The 27,229-nt window shown below is 31.7% G+C and overlaps 3 protein-coding genes across 6 annotated transcripts; 2 read left to right on the top strand and 1 right to left on the bottom strand.

The window, feature by feature from the left end:
* Window positions 1–8,881: 8,881 nt before the first annotated feature.
* LOC105114972 (E3 ubiquitin-protein ligase CCNB1IP1 homolog) lies at window positions 8,882–22,461 on the top strand. 3 transcript variants are annotated; one of them, XM_011011716.1, is made up of 9 exons: window positions 8,882–8,894; window positions 10,815–10,818; window positions 20,230–20,299; window positions 20,606–20,651; window positions 20,812–20,842; window positions 21,064–21,319; window positions 21,412–21,578; window positions 21,772–22,039; window positions 22,163–22,461. In XM_011011716.1, the coding sequence occupies exons 4-9, from the start codon at window positions 20,610–20,612 to the stop codon at window positions 22,167–22,169; spliced, it is 771 nt and encodes a 256-aa protein (XP_011010018.1). In that variant the 5' UTR covers window positions 8,882–8,894; window positions 10,815–10,818; window positions 20,230–20,299; window positions 20,606–20,609; the 3' UTR covers window positions 22,170–22,461. The 3 variants fall into 3 exon arrangements, with proteins under 3 accessions (XP_011010018.1, XP_011010019.1, XP_011010017.1); XM_011011717.1 differs by lacking the exons at window positions 8,882–8,894; window positions 10,815–10,818 and having other exon boundaries at window positions 19,540–20,299; window positions 21,802–22,039; XM_011011715.1 differs by lacking the exons at window positions 8,882–8,894; window positions 10,815–10,818 and having other exon boundaries at window positions 19,540–20,299.
* LOC105114971 (receptor-like protein 12) lies at window positions 15,967–19,056 on the top strand. Of its 2 annotated transcripts, none has more exons than XM_011011713.1 (2): window positions 15,967–18,732; window positions 18,935–19,056. In XM_011011713.1, exons 1-2 carry the CDS (start codon window positions 16,107–16,109, stop codon window positions 19,021–19,023), a joined length of 2,715 nt encoding a protein of 904 aa, XP_011010015.1. In that variant the 5' UTR covers window positions 15,967–16,106; the 3' UTR covers window positions 19,024–19,056. The 2 variants fall into 2 exon arrangements, with proteins under 2 accessions (XP_011010015.1, XP_011010016.1); XM_011011714.1 differs by having other exon boundaries at window positions 15,969–18,822; window positions 18,918–19,001.
* A 256-nt stretch (window positions 22,462–22,717) lies between the features above and the next one.
* On the bottom strand, window positions 22,718–25,522 carry LOC105114973 (NADH kinase-like). The gene is made up of 5 exons (XM_011011718.1): window positions 25,170–25,522; window positions 24,378–24,626; window positions 24,163–24,243; window positions 23,476–23,627; window positions 22,718–23,392 (listed from the first exon to the last, which is right to left on the bottom strand). Exons 1-5 carry the CDS (start codon window positions 25,260–25,262, stop codon window positions 23,038–23,040), a joined length of 930 nt encoding a protein of 309 aa, XP_011010020.1. The 5' UTR covers window positions 25,263–25,522; the 3' UTR covers window positions 22,718–23,037.
* Window positions 25,523–27,229: the final 1,707 nt, after the last annotated feature.

Below are 27,229 nucleotides of genomic sequence, written 5' to 3'. Positions count from 1 at the left end.
TATATATAGTTATAACATAATTTATGAACTAATTAATATTTTAATAATTTTATTTAATTTCATGTTCACAAACATTGAGGCTGCCAGGACAATAACATCGATATTTAAATCATCGATGGAAATTCTATTATTTTAATAGAGTTAGGTCTCTAGACATCTAGAGTGGAGACCTAATATCGATGATTGTTTTGACAATTTCAAATAGGTGTTAACTTTTAATTTTTAGTTTATTTTTAATAAATAATTTTTTTAATTTTATATTTTATACTATTTTTATTTTGAACAAATTATTTATATATATAAAATAAATTTGAGTAGGATAGCGCGCACAATAATGTTATCAAGAGGGTATGGGAGAATCACATGACAACTAGGTAATATTAAAAAGAATATTTATTTTTTATTTTATAATTTTATGTTCTAAATTCTAATTAGTTACTATGGAAGTAGGTTGCATGATTTTTGGTATAACAAAAAAAAACGAACAGATATGCGAGGGATAACGGTCTTTAAGGATGGAATGAGGTGGTTGTTTAACAGGAATTCAAATTGTTATTCATCTCAGGAGATATATGGGCGACATATATTGAGCACATGATGTCTGAGTGGTTCTCACGGTGCTCACAGTTTGGTGCTGACAACTAGAACCGACAAATTCATGGTTCGGTGACCATGCATACCAGCAACTCTAGTCCATATGCTACACCTGCGAAACAGATGGTAAGATTAATTTAAATGAAATATATTATTAATTAATTTTTTATTACTTAATTATTATTTTTTCTTATAGACTATATGTCTTGGACGTGAGCTAAGCCCAATAGATATGTTTGTAGAAACGCACATGCAAAGTGAAAACCGTTAAAAGGAGGTGCACCAGTACATTGATAATCATGCTTAGCACTTTATAGCATGTTCATTTAATCATTTTATTTCATAAGTTATTATTTTCTTGAATTGAATATTATGATTATTTAAGAAAAAAATTCATGAGACCTATAATAACCGATTGAAGGAGAGAAAAGGGAACGATCCTTTAACCCATTCGGATTTTGATTTGGATTTATGGATGGAGGTAGGATTGTTTAGTGGACCCGATAAAAATTAAATGTATGAGTTCTCTAACACTATGATCGAGAACTTGCAAGTGGCCCATAGTGTCTTAACCATTGAGAACTCTCAATCAATATCGAGCATCCAATCTAAGGAGTTCATGACCTTGTAACAACAATACGAGCAACTCTCGAAGGATTATGAATAACTCCGCCAAATGATCATGGACATTAGATCACAGATAGTTGATACATGTGTGACCCTTTTCTGGTTGTTTGGTACTGTGAACAACTAACCTCCTTCTCCTCTAGCTTTGCCATTGTTCTAGTTTAATGTTTTTTGGAAACACATTAAATTTAAAATGAATATTTGGATGAATATTATTCAACTTTAATTTTATATTTTTTATGTTTAATACAATTTTTTTGCATAATTGGTTTTTTATTATTAATTTATATAATTTTATATTATTTATTCTAAATATTTTTTTAATGTTTTTATAAAACCACCAAAGGATTTCTAGATGGTATTTTTCAATCAGTATTTTACCGAGAGTTGAAAAATTTTACTAAAAATGCAACAATCACTGATGTCTCTACAGACAAAAAACATCTGTCAGTATTTTACCAAGAGTTGAAAAATATTTACTGCATATGCCACCATCTCCAACGTGTATATCGACGGACATATCCCATCAAAATTTTACTGAGAGTTAAAAAATATTTATTTTATATTCCACCATCAGCAATAGAATATGCCTATCGATAAATTTCTTATTGGATTTTTTATTTGAGTGCATTTTTTGTTTGTAAAACCATCGATATTTTTCTTCTTTTTTTTTACTGATAGAATTAGCGACAAAATATGGAATTGTCAATGAAGGATATACCGACAGATATAGTTCGTTAGTGAATTAGACGATAATAATTTATCAATGAAATGGCACTCTTACTCCGACGGATTAGGTCTATCAATGAAACTATTAAATATTATGGTGCTAATAGAAAATTGATAAATACAAACAAAAAATATCAAGGGAATTACTGTGAAACAAATAATTAAAACAAAGCAAAAAAATGATGATGTTTCATATATATCAATAGAATTACCAATAGAATAAATTTTATTGATAAAATCTATTGGTAAACTATAAATATTATTATCATGTCAATTACAAAGGGAATTACCATTGGAAAATTTTATCAGTATTTTTTAGAAAGCTCTGGAATTGTTTACTTTCTAATTGCACTGTTAATTATTGTTCTTCACAAATAAAATTACCGACAAATTGAAAAGTTATTAGTATTATTTGATGGTTTTCTGAATTATTTTGATTAAAATAAAATTTTAAATTAAATATTATAGGCAATCACTAATAGATTGAAAAGTCGTCAGTGACATGTGGTGGTTTCTAAAAATTATTTATTAAAATAAAAATAAAAATTAAATATTAGAAATGAAATCACTAGCAAAATGATTAAAGATATTAATAAGTATCATTCACATACAAACTTAGCTATCAACACTACGACCATTAAGCATCATTCACATAACCTTGGTCACCCCTATCACAATACCAAGTATCATTGTAATATATCCTTAACCACCGATATTATGGTGACCAATTATCATCATTTCTCTATCAATCTCTTAGTCATTATACATACCTAATCCATACTGAGGTATGTAAGATAATTACATCTATTCCAAAGCCATTATGGCTAATTCGATGTTTATCAATATAAGGTAATTATATATCCATCCTACTAATAACATAATTAATTCAACATATAATAATTTTCATGACCAAAAGATTGATGTCTTCTTACAAGTGCAGGAGTGTCGAAGTAATAAATAACCCGGCAAGACCAGGGTTGAACCACAAGGAGGTTAATTGTATCAATTATAAACAACAATTATAAATAACAACAATAAAGAAACAACAACAACAACAACAATAAAGAAAAAAAGAAGAAGAAAAAGTTGATGAGAACTTTGAGATGGAAGATCAATGTAAGGATTAGACAATGATAACAATAAATGTCAAGGCTAGAGGATCCATTAATGGTATGTTAAACAAGTATAGTATAAACTCTTATTACTCAATTAGAAACCACACACATAGGAGGTTCCAATCAAATTATAAATTGTTAACATGATTACATTAGTTATCTTATTCAAATAATACTAATACTTATAAATGTTGTCAAGCATTCATGGTTATAACTTATGTTAACAACAAATCAAGTTCCTTTTATAGCTCAGGTGTCGATTATACCATAGAGTATGTGGGCTATGAAAGTGCCAAGCATTTATTGTACCAAGTGTTATACAACATAAATCTAGATTAACCATTTGACAAGCAAAGTATTAAAAAGTGAACAAGATAACAAATATAAAACATGTTGGTATCAAACATTAAAGTCCATGTTAAGTTTACATTATACCACTGCAAAGAGTAGTGACTGATTTAACTTGATCCATGTGTTGGCTTCTAGAACTACTTGCATTTGTATTGTATTGTCCCTTAAGATTTTGTTATGGTTGAGATGGAAACTTACCTTTGTCTTGGAAATTGAGAGCAAATGTTAATTTTACAAGAGTATCTTTAAAATCTGTTATGCATTGAGCAAGTTAAGTATTGATTGTATCTTATTTATTAATGAATGCATGCAATGTTTTCTCAAGATTTCTTATAGGAGGTAGAGCATAAGGAGGTGCATATCCATGAGAATTTTGAAAATTATGGTGTGCTTGAAACGGTAGTTATGAAGTTTGTACATTGTTATTGTCACTCTTCCAACTGAAATTTAGTTGATTTCTCCAACCAGAGTTGTATGTTTACGAGTATGGGTTATGGTTGACCCTTTAAAAATTATTTAAAGCATGGGCTTATTCATCTAGACATTCCTTAAAAGAATGCAAGGTTGGATAGTCATTGGTTGAGTGTTCATTTGTTTCACATATTTGACACATAATGTTTTCAACAAATTTTAATTGACCACTCTTTTTCAATTCTAGTGCCTCGACTTTTCTAGCTAAAGATGCAAACTTGGCTTGGAGGTCATGATCTTCCCTAAGGTTGTACATACCTCCACTAGATATATAAGCTTGAGTTTTACTTGGTGCCTTATTAGTACTTGCAGTGTCTCAATTTTGAGCATTTTCAGTTAACAAGTCTAAATACTCCATTGTTTCATCACGGTCTTTATCTTTAAAAGTTCCATTGCATATCAATTCAACCATTTACTTATCTTTAGGTGTTAACCCTTCATAAAAATATGAAACCAATCTCCATGTTTCAAAACCATAATGAGGGCAAGTACTAAGTAAGTCTCGATACTTATCCCAATATTAGTAAAATATTTTTCTTGGTTTTTGAGTAAAAGTGATGATTTATCTTTTGAAAGAGTTTATTCTATGAGATGGGAAAAACTTATTTAAAAACTATTATTGTATTTCATCCCAAGCAAGAATGGATCCTAGTCTTAAATTTTATAACCATATTTTAGCTTTATCTTTTAATGAAAAAGAAAATAGTTTTAATCTGATGGTGTTCATGCTACAATTTAAGTCATTATACGTGTTGCAGACCTCCTTAAATTCTCTTAAATGTAAGTATAGATTTTCTAAATCTAAGTCATTAAAAGAAGGTAAAAGTTGAATAATGCCTAGCTTAAAATTAAAATGAGATGCATCATAAGAAAAAACTATGCATGATGGTGCACTTGTTCTTGTAGGATTCATGTGGTCTCTAAGTGTTTTAACACGGTTATTCTTATTATTCTCATTATGAAGGGACTAGTTATCTTCTTTGGCTATATTTTCTAAAAATAATGAGGATATCCTACAAAGTCTACCACTTAAAGTACGTGACCATACTCCATGCACGTGTAGGAATAAAATAAAAAGAAGAAGAAAATAAAAAAGGAGAAACAAAGTTATATACAAGAAAAGCAAAAAGAGAAAATAAAATAAATACTATAATTTGTACAAGAACTTACCTCCTGGGCAATGGCGCTAAAAAATTGACATAACGAAAAGATTGATGTCTTCTCCCAAGTGCAGGAGTGCCGAAATAATAAATAACCCGGCAAAACCAGGGTCGAACCATAAGGAGGTTAATTGTATAAATTATAAACGACAATTATAAACAACAACAATAGTAGCAACAACAACAACAACAACAACAATAATAATAACAACAACAACAACAACAACAACAACAACAATAACAACAACAACAACAATAAAGAAGAACAAAAAGAAGAAGTTGATAAGAACTTTAAGATGGAAGATCAATGTAAGAATTAGACAATGATAACAACAAATGTCAAGGTTAGAGGATCCATTAATAGTATGTCAAACAAGTATAATATAAACTCTTATTACTTAATTAGAAACCACACACAAAGAAAGTTCGAATCAGATTATAAATTATTAATGTCACTACACGACATCGGACGATGACTCCACTCTTTTTTGTTTGTTTTAACAAAAAGAATAATTTAGTTTTTTTATTGGGGGAAATAAAGATTTAATTGGAGTCACCATCTAGTAATTTGAGGGAACTAGAAATCCAAAATTAGATACTGATCCCAGAGATTTGGGTACTAGGTTAGTTATAATTAAGGGAAGGTAGACACCACCCTTAAAACATCCTTTCAGAGAAAGGTTACCCTTAGTTGTGTGTTTTTCTTATTTGATTCAAATGCTATTACATTTTGAGCTTATTTGTAAATTTTTAACATGGTTAACGTCGGCCCCTAAAAATAGGAGACACGTTAAAAATGACATCAGTCCCTAAAATTAGGACTTTGTCTAAAATGTCGATGTTTATCCCTAAAAAGGAGAGTTACGTCTAATTTACCAAAAGAAATAATAATGGACATAATCCATATTTGGTATTTAAATTTTGACATCGGTCCTTTTGTATAAATTAAAGAGACGTGTAGACAAATAATATTTATTTTATGAAAACAAAAATTATTTTGATATCATTGAGAAATGGGTTTTTGACCCATGAATAGTGATATGATAAAATGGGTGTTGGATCCGCATCGTTATTTATTTTTGTTTATTTTTGTTTTTTAACATGCAAAAATTTACAAGTATTTATATATAAAAATATCAAAAAATACCATAAACAATCATAGAAAATTACCTGAGTGCCCCTATATAAGTAAAAGACTAAAAATTATGAAAATGCCACTGGCGACGCGTGTGGCTCACGCACGATTACTGTTGACGACAACGAATTTGGTCGGTGAGATTCTAGCCAAAAGATGGTTGATTCTGGTAGATCTGAGGATGAGGATTCTGATGGTGGTGGTCGCGTTGGTCGTTGATGGCTGAATAGGGAGAATCGACGACTTGAAAGTCGGTTGGCCAATGACGGTCACAGCCTTTTTCCTACCAAAACCGCCGGTAAAAGAGTGTAAAACGGCTGGGGTTTTGCTTTAAAGGAGGCAATGCACCTTTATGTGGTGGTTTCTCGGCTTGAAATGGCCGAAAATGGGAGATCGGTGGAGAGAGAGAGAATCACCGGCGAGAAGAGAAAGAAGCTCTGGATTTTGATACGGTGCAGACGAGTGTATGGTGTACCGGTGCGTCTGAAGCCTATGAACCGTTGGATCGCAGATGAACAGATCGTGCGGATGTGATTGGTTTGATCTCAAGTTGATTGGACGGTCAGGATGGACTGAGCTATGATCTGGTGTGCCGCGGTGTACCGAGTGTTTGGTACACATGATGACGTGGCGCAACAGGATCAAAGGACATATTATTTTAAAGGTTGAGATTGATTTGGGTTTTAATCTGGTGTGGTAAAGCCTATTGTATCCTAAGAAATCAAAGGCTCAAATTTAAATACTATTAGATCTAACGATTGTGATATTTTTGGTATTTTTCAATTTGCTTTTTTTTTTAAATCAATATCTTACTAGGGTGTAGAAAAAGTATAAAAAAAAAATAGTAATACAAATAGTTACTCTTGAATTAAGAATTCAGAATTCAGAATTCGTTTCTGTTTTTCCTTTCTGTGTGTCTTGGTTTCATTGGCTATTTATAGCCAATGAAAAGAGACAACGAATCACAAATTATGCAGGCAATAACGAGATTGTGCAAAATTTTCAACGTACAGCTGCACCGCCTACCATTGGCAGAAATCCTCTGCCTACTGTGACAAAATTGAATTATTATTTTTTGTTTTATTATATATAATAATAATATTTATTTATAAGGATAAAATTAAAATTTCAAATCAGTATTATAAAAAGCTTTTCATCGCGGTATTTCAAATCAGTATTTCAAATCAATTTTAATTCAAAAAAAATCTTTATATGGGTATCAACTCGGTGGACCGGGTTTTTTGACAAAAAATACTAGTTTTGACTAAAACTAGTTTGAAACTTATTTTTTCATCGCGGTCGACATGGTAGGACCCGTATTAACCTAGCGGACTCGGTTTTGACCGAAAATGACAGTTTTGACCCGAAACAGCCCGAAACTCATTTTTATCCCGGTTGACATGGTGGGACCCGTATTGACCTATTGGACTTGGTTTTGATCAAAAATGATGATTTTGACTTGAAATAGCCCGAAATTCATTTTTCATCACAGTCGACATCGTTTAACCCGTATTGACCTGGTGGACTCGATTTTGATCGACAAATGCAGTTGACTCAAGAAAATATATTTTAAACTCTTTTTCTTCTTTTTCTTCTTTTTTTCTTTTTGTTTATTTTTTTTTGTTATGAATAATAAGATAAAATAACATTCGAGAAAATTTTAGTGAATCCAAAATTAGGTTACAACAGTTAACATGATTGTATTAGTTATCTTAATTGAATAATGTTAATACTTGTAAATGTTGACAGACATTCATAATTATAACTTATGTTAACAACAAATTAAGTTTTTTTCATAGCTCAAATGTTGGTTATACCATACAGTATGGGCTATGAGAGTGCCAAGTATTTGTTGTACCAAGTATTATACAATATAAATCTAGATTAGTCATCTAATAAGTAAAGTATTAAAGAGTGAACAAGATAACAAATACAAAACATGTTAGTACCAAATATAAAGGTCCATGTTAAGTTTACACTATACTTATTCTTACACCATAAGTGTAACCTTTTCACCTTGACATAATAAACATAACTAAACATAATAAAAGAAAGAAAAATAAATAAATAAAATAAGAACATAAATAAGATAAAAGTTAACTAAGTAAAGAAAAGTAATTGAAAGGCATAAACAAGATATTAATGAAAATAAAACTTAAGTATTACAAAAATACAAAGCGAGAAAGCAAGAGCATGATCTTGATTTGGAAACTAAGATGCCTAAATGCATGGCAAATGCCTCCTTTTATAGGCCAAAATTGAAAACTATTGATTTCATGACTAATTAATGAGTGGGTGACCAACTCTTGACTTGGTGACAATCCTTATCTTCTCTTATCTGCCCAAAACATCATTGATAATGTCATAATTGGAATCACTCGAAACATAAAAGTTGTAGGAAATTGTCTCAACTTTCTAGGGAAAAAAACTAGAGGTCATTTGGTTTTCTAGAACTCTAGATATAAGAAAAATATTAAATAATGTTCGAGTTGGAGGATAGATTCAGACTTCTTCGTTGTTGCTACAATTTGAACTTGAAAAATGGTCTTTTTAAAACAAACCTCCAATGAAATTTATAGGCCTATGTCTTACCTTTTCATCCATATAAAGTAGACCTAAATCTGAGATCTACAACTCTAAATATGACCCAATTACCGAATAGTGTTCTGGTTTGGACTGCATTAGCATCTCTTTTAGTTTGGTCATCTCTTAGTCCTTTCAATTTTAGTTTTTAAACTCATCAATCAATCCTTTCATTTATATAATAGGCTTGCATTTAAAATGAACATTTACCATAAATTAAAGGTATCTTATATTATTAGATATGTTATTATAAAAAAAATATGTTAGTTAAGGAGTTATTAATAGTTCAAATGCAAAATGATGATATAAAACTTTGATAAATATGCACTTTTAAGTATTAATCAATAATGTATGCAAGGTACTCATATTCATTCAAACATCATCTTGACTAATGGAGGTATATCATTGCATGTATGGTACTCTTATTCATTCCAACAATATTATGACAAGTTTGATACATATCAATTTATATGATGCTCATATCCTTTTCAATTATATCATAACTAGTCGATACATATCAAAGCACGCAAGATACTTATATTCATTCCAATATTATCAAAGTAATAAAACAATAAATTGTAATGTTTATCAATAAGTTTATACAAATTAAAAAGATAAGGTGTGATGCACGTATTGAGTATGTGCATGTGTCGTCTAGTCCCTACAGCTTCCTCTGTACCACCAAGGATTTAGTTTTTATCAACAATACAACCAACATCACAACTTTATTTGATTTTCATTTAAATAGTATTCTTAAACCAATCACAATGAATTTCCTTAGGATCCTATACTCTTTCTCATTTTCATGTTTATGTTCATTCTTATAATTTTGTTATAAAACCATCGCTCAACAACAATTCCAAGCAAAGATTAAAAATTATCTAATTCTGATTGATTTAACTTAACCAACCTAGAAGACTATCTAGTGTTTTAATCAAAACTAAGCTAAAAAAAAAAAACTCATTTTTGTGCGTGATTTGTCTCTATAAAAGGTTGAAGTGTAGAAATACAACTTTCATGAAGAAATCAACTCCAAATTATTTAGTTTTAAGACTCAAAATCAATAATCACAATAACCTCTTTTTTATAGCTAAAATTTTAGACAATGAGGATTTTCATCCCCTAGAAATCCTTTTCAACTTATTTTCATGCATAAGCAATATTATCTAAAGTTGTTTAGCATCATTAAATTATAAATTTAAATCAATTCTAAAATAAAATATTCAAACAATTTCCTTACCTTTACAATATAGCAAGATTCAGCCAAAATAGAGAAAGTTATCCCTTTAGGATTTCTCCATTTATTATTTATTTATTTACACACATTATATATGTTATTATCCTTGTTTAACATTATTAATCCAATAAAATGATGAACCATTCATTTGTTTTCACCTTCTTCTCGTGCGATTAAACATATATGACAAACCTTAACAATTAATATTCTTATATCATTACAACAACAATAATTTCACCCTACTAGTTGGAATTCATAACATTCTTCATTTACTAATCAATTTGCCAAAAATATACTTATGGCTAGCTTTAAATATGTTTTATTTTTCAAATTTCTTTCATTTCAATTTCTTCATGGTTCCACCCCATTCATAACCACACAACCAAGAAGTTAGCTTTTTATTCAATTAAAATGTTTATATAACAATATTCCTTCTTATTCTTACACAATAATCATTATTCCTCTTATATAAATAATACACAATTAATCTATAAAAATACTAATAATAAGAACATATTTTACCATTACATCTTCCATAAACCCTACACCAACATAATTCTAATTTCATTAATGTATTTAATCAAGCTTACTAATATTTGCCAAAACTAGCAATACATTCAAAAAACAATACGTCATGAACCTCTAATTATTGTTTTGCACCAAATGGTCAGAATATAGATCATAGAGTTATGCACCATATATCTTAAAATCAGAATGCTCCAACAGTTGGGTCTCCCTAGATCTAAATAAAACCGAGCTAACCTAAAAATGGATGACATACTGTTTAACATGAACAACACCTTGCTGGAGAGTGCATTTCTAATCTCTACGTTTTAGAATGAAGGCAACATCTAGGCACACCATTGACACGATGAAAAGTTTGAGACCTTCTCCCAAGTGTAGGAGTGTCGAAGTAATAAATAACCCAGTAAGACCAGAGTTGAACCATAGGGAGGTTAATTATACAAATTATAAATAACAATAATACAACAACAACAACAACAACAACAACAACAACAACAACAACAACAATAATAATAATAATAATAAAGAAAAAGAAGGAGAAGAAGAAGATGATGATGAGAACTTTGAGATGAAATATTTATGTAATGATTAAACAATGATAATAACAAATATCAAGATTAGAGATTCCACTAATGGTATGTCAAACAAGTATAATATAAACTCTTATTATTCAATTGGAAACCACACATAAAGGAGGTTCCAATCAGATTATAGATTGTTAACATGATTACATTAGTCATCTTATTCGATTAATGTTAATACTTGTAAATTTTGTCAAGCATTCATGATTATAACTTATGTTAACAACAAATCAAGTTCCTTTCATAGCTCAGGTGTCGGTTATACCATACAATATGAACTATAACAGTACCAAGCATTTGTTGTACCAAGTGTTATACAACATAAATCAAGATTAGTTATTTAACAAGCAAAGTATTAAAGAGTGAACAAGATAACAAATATAAAACAAGTTAGTATCAAACATTAAAGTCCATATTAAGTTTACATTATACTTATTCTTACACCATTAGTGTAACCTTTTCACCTTGACATAATAAACTTAGCTAGACATAATGAAAGAAAGAAAAATAAATAAACAAAATAAGAACATAAATAAGATTAAAGTTAACTAAGTAAATGAAAGGAAATGAAAGACATAAACTTGATATTAATGAAAGCAAAGCATAAACATTACAAAAAATACAAAGAGAGAAAGGAAGAACATGATCTTGATCTGGATACCAAGATGCCTAAATGCATAGTAAATGCCTCCTTTTATAGGCCAAAATTGGAAACTATTGATTTGATGACTAATTGATGAGTGGGTGGCCAAATCTTGACTTGGTGGCAATCCTTATCTTTTCTTGTCTATCCGAAACGTCATTGATAACGTCAAAATTGGAGCCACTCGAAAACATGAAAGTTGTAGGCAATTGTCTCAGCTTTCTTATGTAAACAATTCAGCTCATTTGGACTTCTTTGTTGTTGCTACAATTTGGATTTGAAAATGACCTTTTTAGATCTTGGGCTCCATATGAAAGTTGTAGGCCTATGTCTTACCTTTCCATCCATATAAAGTAGACCTAAATATGAATCTATAGCTCCAGATATAATCCAATTACCGAACAGTATTCCGGTTTGAATTGCACCGACATCTCTTTTCTAAGTTTGGCCATCTCTTTATCCTTTCAATTTAAGTTCTTAAAGTCATCAATCAATCCTTTCATTTATGTGATAGGCCTGCATTTAAAATGAACATTTACCATAATTAAAGGTATCTTATATTATTAGATATATTATTATAAAACATGCTTTAGTTAAGGAGTTATTGATACTTCAAGTGCAAAATGATGATATAAAACCATGATAAAAATACACTTTTAAGTACTAATCAACCATATATTCAAAAATAGACATGATCCAACGATGGAAGAAAGAGACTCGGTTGGCAACCAAAATTGCCTTGTAAGTGTGTTTTTTTTTAATTTCTATGAACATTCCAATGATGATTTATATCAAATAGATTGTGTGCTTTTATATCCCTCCAATAAGTTAGTTGAGGAGTGTGAGAAGAACAATATATTCAAAACTCAGCATGATCCGACATTGGATTCAAGAGATATGGTCACTAGAGTATTATTGGTTCCTTCAAAATCTACACTTTTCTCTCTAGCTGAATTTTCTCAATTGTCTCACTTTTTTTTTTTTGAACTAGTGGCCTCTTTACTTTTTTAAATGCTCATTTTCATCTAATTGTAATTTTGTCCCTCATTTATGCCTTTATATGTTTTATTTTATTTTTCATGTAAAATATCCAATTTATTTTTGCTTCAATCGCTAGTCTTTGCTGAACTCTGATTGGGATGAGATTTTTAACCAAGATAGGAAAACATATCAATAGACTTTATACAAAATTGCATTCCAATTCGATGATTGGATTGAAAGCTTTGCTTTCTAATAGAAAATTAGTTAATTAATGACTTTTCATCAATAATCCAGATTTTCTTATTTAGTCTTCACATAAATTTATATCAATTATCCTTTTAAACCTTTAAGGTTATTTTATTATTTTGGAATATATTTATTTTAAAATTTTCACATTTAATTATTTATCAAGTTTATTACCGTTTTAAAGTAATGTCATTGATTTTTAATTAGTACTTACATCCTCAGTCCTACCATTTTCATTGCGCTATCTTTTATTATAATATATTTTTATTACCTCACTTATTTCTTACAAATATTTTATTATTTTTCTCATTATTTTATCCATCAAAACACGTTACTAGTTTCTATATCCAGGCACATGCCAATTTTTTAGTATCCTTAATTAAGGGGTTTCATCATGGACTTCGCAACGTGGAAGTTCTCTATCAACATGTTCCCTTCAAGTAAAATGCTTATCCCTATTCAATAATTTTATCATATCCAGCCTCACTCAACCCATGATTTGACTTGATAGTGAACACCTGTGCTACAACTAATAATTTACTGTGGTCTGTGCAGCCATTCCATAATGGTTTGTCAAAATCTTTCAACAAATTAAAAAATCTAGCTCCATCTGCATTAGATTCTTCTTCTACAATTGGACATTGACTAACATTACCTTAATTCATTCTCATTGCATCCATAACTATATTTTTGTAAGGATTAGTGTTGTCATTTGCTGCTTTATGCACGTTGCTAACACTTACAGTTGACTTAGCCATCATTTCTCCCATTCTCTTCTTACTAACAAATACTTCTCCGTGTGCAAACCAACACCAGTAATTTTCCATAAACCCTTCGTCTAAAAGATGTATCATTACAATATTTGGATACAGATACTTTTTTATTTTGACACTTTTTGCATGGACACCTAATATTGCCTCTAGTAAAATTTCTAGGAATAAATGTTGTGAAATTAATAAAACCTTAAACCTCGTTACAATAATCCATCCTCTGCAATCCTTGGGGTGAATCTCGATACATCCATGAACGATCATCTATGACTTCTAGCAAACCTCTATGAAATTATGATGACAACATGTATATTAATTAACTATGTTAGATAAATAAATTTACAGAAATATTGGTTTACCTCTAGATTATCCAACAAAACAATTACAACTTCTCATAAATATTAAATATTTATTATCAATTATCAACATCCATACAAATTAATACATATAAATTTATGAAAATTACAAGTTCGTAGTACCATTGATAAAAATTAAAATAGACCTGTTAAATAAGCTATTAATTATTTCAAAACAACACATGTAATTCGGTAATTCAATAAAGTTTCAACAATTTACAAACAAATACATTTTTATAAAATCTAAAACAATCATAATAAGTATAAAATTATACATTCATATATTACAAGTTTGTTTGAGAAATAACAATAAAACATGTACATATACTAACAAAATACATATATTAAAAAAACAATAAAATTAACATTTAAATTTTAAAATTTAAAAAGATAGAATTACTTATAAAAACTGGTAAAATCCGTTAGTAAATCAAAACACGGATGTTGAAATCACAAAACTTTAAAAAACCAAGTTAAATGTACTGAATCAAGTCTGACTTAGTTAAAAAAATTCAATTTTTATTTTTATTTTTAATTGTGTTTTATTCAAAAAATTAGAAGAAGATCGCTTGATCATGTAACATTTACAGAATTTAATCGCAATTTAAATTTTGTTCTTAATGATATTTTATCTTATATTATTACGCTTTTAAGAAACTAAGAAAACTATAGTTCTTGTTAAATAAATTTTGTACATGATAAAATTATAGATAATTTAATGTAATAATAAAAAATATTTAATATAATTATTATTTATTTCATGATGTAATAGTAATAATTAAACCTATAATATTTAAATTAAAAATTATATATATATATATATATATATATAGTTGTATGTATGTATGAAAACTATTTATTAACATGGAAACCAACTAATAACAAGTGGTTGCGTGGATCGTATTTCAACTTGGATTAGAATGCTCCTAATAACCAACTAAATATCTACTTGGATTAGAATAATGTCAAAACGTTTTAAAGTCATCATAATTGAGGCGGCCCATCCTGGAAATTAGATGCACCAAGTCTTGTTTGTTTTATAAAAAAAGTTATTTTTTTCTTCATTCCAAATATTATAATTTGTTGCTTTACGCTTGGAAACTTGACCCGACGAGCCTCGATGCTGACTGGTCTGCTGATAAACGTGATAAAATGATCGTGTGTGAATAAGTAAAATAATTAGCAAGTAGATTATTTAAAATATTAAAAATTATAGTATTGTTTAATATTGCAGTGATAATTATTTTTTAAAATATTTTAATATTAATATATTAAAATAATTCAAAAAGTAAAATAATTTTTTTTTTAACAAATTTTGTTTTTCTAACACAATGGTACCACAAAAGCAAACTCTGCTTAAGCATTGTAACTAGTTAAAATATTCAATCATCAATTAAAATAAATGATATAGTTAAAAAAAAAATATTACAAGTAAAATCCAGATGAATGACATGTGAGAAATCCTTTAAAAATATGATAAATATTATTTTTAAAATTTTTAATTTAAAAATATATTAAAATAATGTTTAGTTATTTTTTAAAATTTATTTTTGATATTAACACATATTAAAAAAATTAAAATTAAAAAAAAACAATTTTAAAATTAAAAAAAAAACAATTCAAAAAAATTTAAAATTTTCTGAATTATAATTCAAACATATTTCCAAACACTTTATCAAATAAAAGAGTAAAAATTTAAAAGTTGTACTACTCGACAATGTGAAAACTTCAAGAGAAAGTTTTGATTAGAAAAAGAAAAAAATACAGAGTTTATAAAATCGAAACAGATTAAAAATCAAAGATCCCTTTACAATGCTATAATATTAATATTTATTAGGACAAATTGAGTGCAAATATTAGTACATATAAAATTGATTATTTAAATATTAGGGAAAGCATGCATTCCGGAAGTCTATATATATAGACTACATTCTAATAGAAGTCTCTCATCAATCTAAGTTTACTTCCGCATTTTAATCTCTAAGAAGAGCACTTCTAGGGAATGATGGGATCTTCATTGCTGCTCGCTCAATTTATCTGCCTCCTTCTCTTCCATTCGCACTCCCAACCTACTCATTCTTCTTCCAATATCTCCTCCTCAGTACAATTATGCCCCGGTGACCAGAGCCTGGCTTTGCTCCAATTCAAAAATTCCTTTCCCATGCCTTCTTCTCCACCTACGTTTCCATGTTATCCACCCGAGAAAGTGCTGTGGAAAGAGGGTACAGATTGCTGCACTTGGGATGGCGTGACATGCAACATGAAAACTGGCCATGTAATTGGCCTAGACCTTGGTTGCAGCATGCTTTATGGCACCCTCCATTCTAACAGCACTCTCTTCTCCCTTCATCATCTTCAGAAGCTCGATCTCTCTCGCAATGACTTCAATCGCTCTGTCATTTCATCATCCTTTGGTCGGTTCTTGCATTTGACGCATTTAAATCTAAATTCATCGAATTTTGCAGGCCAAGTTCCCCCAGAAATCTCCCATCTATCCAGATTGGTGTCCCTTGGTCTCTCTTCCAACTCTGAGGAGCTGATGCTGGAACCGATTTCTTTCAACAAGCTTGCTCAGAACCTGACCCAGCTGAGAGAACTCTACTTGGGTGGAGTGAACATGTCTTTGGTGGTACCCAGTTCCTTGATGAACTTGTCTTCTTCTTTGTCATCTCTCCAACTCTGGCGTTGTGGATTGAAAGGGGAACTCCCTGATAATTTATTTCGCCGATCAAACCTTCAATGGCTCGATTTATGGAGCAACGAGGGACTGACTGGCTCTTTTCCGAAATACAATTTGAGCACTGCTCTTTCGCATTTGGATCTGTCATATACGCGGATCTCAATTCATTTGGAACCAGATTCGATCAGTCATCTGAAGTCCGTGGAGAAGATGTATCTTAGTGGGTGCAATTTTGTTGGCTCGAACCTGGATCTACTTGGTAACCTCACTCAACTCATTGAGTTGGGACTTGCAGGTAACCAGTTTGGTGGTCAAATCCCTTTCTCCCTGGGAAAACTTAAGCAACTCAAGTACTTGCATCTTGGAAACAATAGTTTTATGGGTCCAATTCCGGATAGTTTGTTTAAACTCACACAGCTTGAATGGTTGGACCTCTCGTACAATAGACTAATAGGTCTGATCCCATTTCAAATAAGCATGCTTTCAAATCTAACCGCACTACTTTTATCTAATAATCAACTGATAGGACGCATCCCATCACAAATAAGTAGGCTTTCAAGTTTAATCATTGTCGACTTGTCCCATAACTTGCTCAATGGAACAATTCCATCCTCCTTATTTTCCATGCCTTCATTGCATTTTCTTCTTTTGAACAATAACCTATTGTATGGCCAGATAAGTCCGTTCCTTTGTAATTCATTACAATATATCAATCTTAGTTTCAACAAGTTGTATGGCCAGATTCCACCTTCAGTTTTCAAGCTTGAACATTTGAGACTTCTTAGGCTTTCCTCCAATGATAAACTGACTGGGAACATCTCTTCTGTCATTTGCGAGCTGAAGTTCTTAGAGATTCTAGATCTGTCCAACAATGGCTTTAGTGGATTCATCCCACAATGCTTGGGAAACTTCAGTGATGGACTCTTAGTGTTGCATCTTGGTGGCAACAATCTCCACGGCAATATCCCTTCAATCTATTCAGAAGGGAACGATTTGAGATATCTCAACTTCAATGGCAACCAATTGAATGGGGTGATACCATCAGCCATCATCAATTGTGTGAATTTAGAATTTCTGGATCTTGGCAACAATATGATTGATGACACATTCCCTTCCTTTCTAGAAACGCTTCCAAAGTTGAAGGTTGTTATTCTAAGGTCAAATAAACTCCATGGTTATTTGAAGGGTCCAACTGTCGAGGACTCTTTTTCTAAATTACAGATTTTTGACCTATCCAACAACAGCCTGAGTGGTCCTTTGCCAACAGAGTATTTCAACAACTTCAAAGCCATGATGAGCATTGATCAGGATATGGATTACATGAGGACAAAAAATGTATCTACTACTTATGTTTTTTCTGTGCAATTGGCATGGAAAGGTTCGAAGACTGTGTTTCCTAAAATTCAAATTGCGCTCACGACACTTGATTTATCCTGCAATAAATTCACGGGAAAGATTCCAGAGTCCCTCGGGAAGCTTAAATCTCTGAAACAGCTCAACCTTTCTCACAACAGCCTCATTGGTGGTATCCAGCCGTCATTGGGGAATTTAACTAATCTGGAGTCGTTGGATCTCTCTTCAAATCTGCTTGCTGGAAGGATTCCTCAGGAACTGGTAGCTTTAACATTTCTTCAAGTCCTGAACCTTTCGTATAACCAACTTGAGGGACCCATACCTCTAGGTAAGCAGTTCAATACATTTGAAAAAGGTTCATTCGAAGGGAACGTGGGATTATGTGGGTTTCCCTTGCAAGTAAAATGCAACAAAGACGAGGGGCAACAACCGCCTCCGTCAAACTTCGAGAAAGAAGATTCAGTGTTTGAAGAGGGATTTGGATGGCAAGCTGTAGCAATGGGTTATGGATGTGGATTTGTCTTTGGAGTCTCTATAGGATATGTTGTATTTAGAGCAAGAAAAGCTGCATGGTTTGTGAAAATGGTTGAAGACAGTGCCCATCAATATGGTAAAAGGCTTAGAAGGGAGAATGCTCCCAGAAATGGTGGAAGACGATACTAGCTACTCAGGGCAGTGTGAGAAGGTAAGTCTTGATAATGCTTTTAACTAATAGCGCAAATATTTTATTCCATGATCCATCACCACCAGCTTAGTTAATTAACTTGCTTTGTGGACTAGATCAATAATGGCAGCAGTCAAGAAGAGGGAATCATCTTCCAGGCTAGTGCCGCTGCTTTTTATTTTTTGTACGTCGTGTGTTTGGTTATATAAACCATCCTTATAGTTAACTTTTGAAAACAAAATGTAAAAACCTATTTGCGCTAAAAAAAATTTATTTTTTTTATTTTGGTTATGTAAACCATCCTTATAGTTTATTATATGATTTATGGATGGTTCCATAATTTTAATTTTTTGTAAATTGAAACCTATTTAAAAAAGCTATAAATCCTTTAAATTGAAAGAAATGAATTACCATTTTTAAATTAAAAAGTTACTACAGTCAATTGTTAAATTAATTATTCAAATTTTTCTATTATTTCTAGCATGATTTAAGCTAATAACATTAACCTGTTATAATAGGTAGGTTGACCTGATATAGGACAATTATATGTTAATTAGATATTGGTCCTGAATTTATTGTTTCAATACCATAGAAAAAATCATAATTTAGATATTCTGTAATCTCTGTCTTAACTTTTTGCACCACTATGTACTTTTTTCTATACATAAATTATATATATAAAAAAACCAAATTTATTTAGGAGAAAAAACAGAACAATAAATTTCTTTTTTTTTTTCATTTAGGTTTTTTAACACTATTTAATGTTAAAAAATTAAAAGAGTTACATGAAGAACGACACCGTTTTGAAATAAAGGAGAAGCGTCAAATAATAAATTCCTTGCTTGAGAGAGAGAGCAACGAGAGAGAAGTGTGATAATTTGAAATAAATAAAAAGAAAATCGACTTGCCGCCATTTCTCTCCTTCAAAACCCCCACACCACAAGCCAAGAAGAGAAGAGAAGAAACGTTTCCAGCCAGAACTCTTTCAGGTTAGGGATTCGTGTCTCTTCAAATAACATTTCACTGTTTCCGAATAAACGTATAAATTTGATTTATCAATAGCAATTGCTGCTGCTTTGCAATTTCGATGGTCACTTTGCTCGCGTTTTAGATCTCCATATAATTTATTTATGTTTGTAATCTCTAGTTTCTTTACGATTTCAGTCGTTGATTTGTGATTTTCATTAAGGAGAACGCTAAGGAGTGTAATTTTCAGGAAAACATATCAATTCAATTCCGTTTGTTTGCGCGTCATCTTTTTTCTCGTTTTCCGTTTGGACGCCGAGAAAATTTGAGAATCGGAAAGGAGTTTCAGGAATTTGAATAATAAGACTTCTTTTTTTGAACTCGAAAAAATTGGTGGTTTTCATGCAAATTTTGGGTCTGCGCGGACTTTTTGTCTCAGCACCAAACTGAGGGTTCTCGGTCATTAAGATGCAAACAAGATCCTTAATAATGATGCAGCCTGTCCAATCTGTGATCAAGTGCTCTCTAAGAGGTGAGTGCTTTATGGAAATGCTTATTCCTTGAAATGCTTGTTGTGGCTTGGAATTGTTCCTTAACAAATAGAATTTATTTGACTTTTCCTTGAATTTAATATATGAAGCTCTTATGATTTTAAAGAATTTACTGGGACTAAAAAATTCAATATATTTTTCAGTATTTACAGCTATATCTGTCAATTTTATTGAACACCTCTAATATGAACACCTCTAATATGAACTAATGATATGCGTAATCTTTACTCATGTTTCTTGCTCATGGTATTCTGATTTTACTTTCAATTTTGGTTTCCTCTTTACAGCCTTATGAAACCTGTGGAGATCAATCCAAATGATGAATGGATAAATGTAAGAAAGGACTTAGCTTAGAATATTACGAATATCTTGCTTCTTCTATTACATATTATTAAAGTGAAATCTAAACATGCATCATTATTTGGTCAAGACATTGCTATTTCTTATTTTACTGGTTGCCTTTTTCCTTTTATTCATAATGAATTTCTTGCAGATGGCCATGGCTGGAATATCTCCACAGATATGTATCCTTTTTAAGTTAATACAATTTTTCCTCAAATCCATCAACTACTAGTTTGAATGCAAGTAGAAAATTTGAAATGATAAGACTATTTGGTGGTACTCATAATTCTTCTATTTCATTTGGGAGAATTACCACACTGAATAGCAGAATGGTTCTTAGCATTCACTGGGAAACGTGCAAAAACAGCCTTTTAATCCTTGCATCTTCCTTAAATGACCCCAGTGATGAAAAGTGCATACAGAAGCGTGATGTTTTTTACTGGGCAAAGGGAACTTGAGATGCAATACAAGATGAATAGAATTGTAGCTCAGTGCCGGCAAAAATGTGAGTCCATGCAAGAAAAGTTCACGGAAAAACTGGAGCAGCTGCACGCTGCATATCAGAAAATGGCCAAAAGGTGCCATATGATGGAACAAGAGATTGAGAGCTTGTCAAAGGATAAACAAGAGCTCCAGGAGAAATTTTCTGAGAAAGCCAGGTCAGTTTATATATTGTCCAAAGCCTTCAATTACTTTATCAGCTTATGATGCAAGCCTGGATCGTAATAAACACTGGTACTTTCTATACTAGGCAGAAGAGGAAACTTGATGAAATGTATGATCAGTTGAGGAGCGAGTACGAGTCAAATAAAAGATCAGCCATCCAACCAGCAAACAATTTCTTTTCAAGAAATGAGCCTGATTTGTTCTCAAACCCTGCAGCTACCATGATGGATAACAGAGACCCTATCCGTAAAGGTAATCATTTTCATTTTATAATGGCAATAGGACAGCATAGGCTCCTTGTGGTGCCTTAAAATGTTTCTTGATTATTAAAGTCCTTGTTAAGCTTGCAACAATGGAAATGTTTGCTTTGTCATTGTCACGCTATAGCTTTTAATAATGCATTTTGGTTAAGCATCTCCAAAATTAGTTGACTTAATTTATGCAGATTGGACGGTTTTCACTCCCTCAACTCCAGGGCCTCGGGAGGATATATGGCCGGCAAGACAAAACAGCTCGAATTCTGGTCCCTTTGAAATCCGTGGTGGCTCACCAGCAAACCAGGCAGCCATGCCAGTTGATGTTGGAAATAGAAGAATTGGTGCTGTCCCTTCCTTTGGAGCTGGATCTGGCAACCCCTCAATGACGCTAAGGAACTTGATACTATCCCCGATAAAGCGCCCTCAACTTTCACGTAGCCGCCCTCAGATGTTCACGTAAGTGGTGGACTGTTCATTAACCAGACTTCGCAGTAGCGTAGCCCAATCTTTGTATTTTGATTCAAATTGCTAGATATTTGATATTTCTGATTAATTTATCTTTTATATTTTCTTTTTCAGGCTGTAGGCTACAAGGCAAGGCGTGCAGCTTACCTGCACTCGCCGGACTGCTTGGTTTCAGAACAGTCCTGAGAAGCTTTTTCTGTCTTCCCTTTCCTTTTCCTGTCTTCCAGAAAACAAAGAAAAAAAAAAAGGGAAGGAGAAGAATGATGACGTGGCACAAACAAGAAACTGTAATCCTGATATCATGCAAGCGTAGATTTTGGCTTCCATGCCAACAGATACATGGAAATAGCAATTATACTGTTGGATTTCTTGTTTGATATAATTAAAAAGGGTACATAGAAGTTGTCAAAGCGCTAGCTTAAAGGGGCACACGTGTTTGAACCTCAGCAACTCTTGATGCTCTTGCGTGGCTCTTGTAACAGTAGCATCCTCTGCTTTCTCTGACCAGTTTAACAGAGGATTCAGGTTCTACTAGGAAATACTGAAATGATATTAGCATTTTCCTCCGGAGCCTGGATTTCTCGATCCAATTGCAACTTTTGTGCCTGTCTGCTATGAAAGAACGGCTGGACCATTTAGGCAGTTACAAATCTTAAGAGTCAATTCTAATTGGTCAATAAAAACGTATTTCAATGCCATTTCTTTTCTATTTTTCAAGCAATTTCACTTCATTGTCGTTATTTAGAGTACATGATTTAAAACAGAGAACAGCATCTTGCTTGATACAAGGGCCTTGAGTTACAATTTTCCCACAGTTGATTCTCTGGGCCGGCACAAGCTTGGGTTCACAAGGGAAAATGGAGATCCTGCGTTTTTGACTTCTCAATAAGAGAAATATAATTTCCCTACAAAATTACAAGACCTCTATCATGCATGCAAAATTTCTGTCCTTTCAGGTATTTACACTCCCTGTTCACATGTCCTCTGTGTTAATCTTGAGGCAAAAAAACTTTCAAGCCCGGGGCCTTGGAAGACATTTCAATGGTATCCCCATGCTGGATAGAGTGGAAAACATGAGAACCATCAATATATATTACTCCCTTCTTGGAAAACCATGAGGCCTTCATGGACTGATCGGATTTAATTATCCCGTGCATTAACCTGATTGCAGCTCCAGGTGAAATGGGTTCTCTCACCATATATTGAAGGTCCTCGGATAAAACAGGCATCACAAATCCACCTGCCGAGAGCATTGCAGCTGTTGATCCAGCAGCAGTTGAGACTCTGAGACCACTTGATCGGCAGTTCACTAATGGGCCACACGATTCACCACCCCTCTGAATCCTGACAACAAGAACAAAGGTTCAACATAGGTCGTATCAACATACTATGCTGTAATCAAAGCATGCTCAATGCCAGATCTTTACATGAATGAGAAACGTGAAACTGTCGCAGGGCAAGGGTCTGCAATCAATACGTCATTGAGGGCATAAGTAGACAGCGGTTGTGAATTTACACTTAATGATATTCTCGACAGATTAGAAGGGACTTTCTGACCAGCTAGGATATCATCTAGCACCTGAGAAAAATCAACATGATTGATGAACAAAGGAAATTACTTACTATGAAAAGAATTTGGTGATTTCTGCTAATTTAGGTAATACATATTATAAGAACAGATGACACCATTCCAGAAAATACATGCTATAAAAAAATGATAACAGTACAGGCACATAAACTCAAATGAGAGTACAACCATCTCAAGATTACAAATTATAAGATGAAAGTGTGTTTAAATCTCTTCTCCAAGGAGAAAGCCTTCTAATGACTAGCAATCCAGTCAGGATGCTTCTTTTAAAAATGGTTTAGTAAAATTAAGTTAGGTTTCAGGTCTTGGATACACTTTCTGGATTGCCTAGTGATCAGGATTGCCTAGTGATCAATCCATGTTAGCACAAATGCTAGTATTTAACTGGACATTACATGGCTACTAAGTTGTCCTTTAATCAATACCCAAAACTTATAATCACAGCCTATACATTATCAGAGTCACATTTATTGTCTATGCCTGCTTCTTTAATTTCCATTCGTTAACCCCCGTTGGTATTTCTTACTTGTTCAAAACTCTGGACAGTTGCTGCACACAGGTAGCCAGTGCTTCTAGTAGCATCAAATTCATTACTGAATTTCTCCACCTACACCAAAGAGCATACTGTAATTGAACATCCAGAACACACCTTAACATCAAGGGAAAAAAGAAGAGAATCTAAATAAATCCTTGCAGACATAATGAACACAATTCTAAGCTCAGCCTGACAAATAAACTAACCTCTTTGACTTGTGTGGGATCTGAGTTCACTCCCAGAACCGGAGTTGAATCATCCAAGAAATGACTTGCTTGTAAAAGAGTTCCATCACCACCAACAGTAACAACCAAATCAAAATTCCGAATTGGTTGTGACAAATTTGTACGTAAGATGGGTTCCCAATCAATATTTGATTTCTTTCGTAAAATATCCTGACAGAAGTTTACAGCATCCTTGTGAACCTTACGCCTGTTATCTAGATAACGAAAAGCCTGCAATAATTCCAACACAAAATTAAGGAAGAAACATCGAAGAAACCTTTACATGATTAGTAAAAACAGAAAATGACCAAAAAAAAGAGGCTGAGAATTTAGATCAAATGGTTCCTTCAAACATTCCTTGACCAACAAAATTTCTAGCAAGCTGCCATCAAATTTGAGAATGAACAGAATTCTTCCATTGAAACATAAAAATTAAGTATTTTGATTTATAGTCATCTACTATTACAGATATAATAGCTAAATAAGAGCAGTAAATGTCAAACTCAATGAAAATAATACAATCCAAAAAACGCTAATATCAACTTTGACATTTTATCAAACAGAGTATCTTCATCAAGGTTAAGCCAAATGTTATAACAGAAAAGAAAAATGAAAATGAGACAAGGGAGAAGAACCCAAAAAGAAATGGCTAATATTTAAGAGGGTTGAAGTGAAGAAACCATGAATAGTGAGTGAGCTCTGAATATTCTGTAAAAAAAAATAGAGAGAGTAAAAGTGGTGGTGTTACTACTGTAATGTACATATGGTTGTTACCTGAGAATTGGTGATGGAAGAGCCACCATTTGATTGGCCAAATTGGTAAACATCAAAAGGTTTTAACATCAATAATAGCCGCCTCCTTGCCATCTTTTTATCTTTCTCACTGTGTGTTCGTTAGCTCGCTTCCTCGATGGGTTTAGAGCAGCGAAGTGCTGTCCGTCCTTAAAGACTTGGGAGAGTAAGGGGCTGGAGATGCAGGCGTGCTGTGGAAGGCAGTGAGTTGGGCTTCGTGCCTGTTTGGGCTACTTTAATAACTGTTACTCAAAATGTGCAATTCTTTCTTCTAAATTAATAATACATTACACTTACGTTACGTTACAATTATAGCTATAACTTTAAACTACAAACTATAAACTAAAACTTCATGGTATTTTACTGTAAATCAAAGTTTATAGATATATATTATATTAATGAGCAAATATATTTAGTTTTTATCACATTAAATAAAAAATATCCAGCAAAAACCTAGAATTAATTCATATTTAAAACTATAAGCATATAAAAATATAATTTATGAAAACATGCTTTCAACATAAATATAATAAAAACAATTTAACCATATAATTAAATTTGCAACTAGAGTGTTTATGACTTGGTTCGGTTTAGTTTGGATATAAAAAATCAACTAAATTAGAAATAATAATTTTTTAAAAAAATAACTTGGATCAAATCAAAAACCTATTCAAACCGAACTAGTTTGATTAGGTTAAAATTGATATTTTAACGTGGAAAAAATAGAAAACCAAATATTTGGATAAAGTTTGAAAAAGCAAAGGGATAATTTGATATTAACAATAAGGATAATCAAAGAAAAAACATATTAAAGCATGCAAAATTATAAATGACCAACTACCCTTGACTAAAAGATAAGAGGAAAAGAGAAAAAGGGAGGGAGGGAGTTTTAGAGAAAGCTAAGTAAAGTCATCAAACTATAAATGTAAACCTTGAATTGAAAAGAGAAAAAGGACGGGAGGGATTTTTAGAGAAAGCTAAGTAAAGTCATCAAACTATAAATGTAAACCTTGAATTGAAAAGAGAAAAAGGACGGGAGGGATTTTTAGAGAAAGCTAAGTAAAGTCATCAAACTATAAATGTAAACCTTGAATTGAAAAGAGAAAAAGGACGGGAGGGATTTTTAGAGAAAGCTAAGTAAAGTCATCAAACTATAAATGTAAACCTTGAATTGAAAAGGTTCTAAATACAAACAAAACTTTATTGAAATTTTGGTAGAATTCATAAAAAAAAAGAAAACCTCAAATTAAAAGCATATGTTAGGATCTTTTAGCATTGATCAAATCGTATTGTTAAGTCTATTACAATAAAGATAAAGAGGGAAGGGTAGGGTGGTTGCATGAGGAAAGAAAATTAGGGGAATAGAGTTTCACAGAAAAATTAGTTTTTCATACTTGGGTTTGCTTTGAGGGTTCAACTTTAAACTAAATCAATCCAATTCAATTAGTTTCATACTTTTAAAATCAAAACTGAATTGAACTGAAAGTTCTTTTAATTTTCTAATTGGTTAATTTGGTTTCTTTTCTTGGTTTGTTTTATTAGTTAATGTTTTTTTGGTTATTTTTAAACAACCTTACTTGCAATCAACATTAATTCAAAACTCTAACAAACATACTAGTAATGAAAATATATCTATATTTAAATTAAAAAAAAAAGTATTTACTTGTTCAAGCATTTTAAAGTGATAAAACATTTGATATTGTCAAGGTTGAATTATGTCCTTAAAGCTTTATTCCTTGCTAGGATGTTTATAACATCTCTTCCAAGATTTCAACAATACCATCTTAGTTTAGATGCATACTTAAACAAAATATTTGAATGAAAGAATATGAAACTCAAATATATCTCAGTAAGATGAACCTAAACTTCAGATTAGGGTGGAAAATCAAAGTTTAAAGTGAGGAAAAAAACATTAAAATATGAGGTGAGGAAGAATATGTTAAAAACTCAAAACTTTAAGTTAGAAACTTTTTCTTCATTTTTTTTATAGTGAATTTTGAAAACTAAAAAGGTTGAAGAGTTAATAAAAATTAATTCCCACC

This window comes from Populus euphratica, unplaced genomic scaffold, assembly GCF_000495115.2.
Source record: "Populus euphratica unplaced genomic scaffold, PopEup_1.0 scaffold615.1, whole genome shotgun sequence".
Taxonomy (NCBI): domain Eukaryota; kingdom Viridiplantae; phylum Streptophyta; class Magnoliopsida; order Malpighiales; family Salicaceae; genus Populus; species Populus euphratica.
Note: the sequence above shows the minus strand (reverse complement) of the source record. Positions and strands in the feature narration are given on the sequence as shown.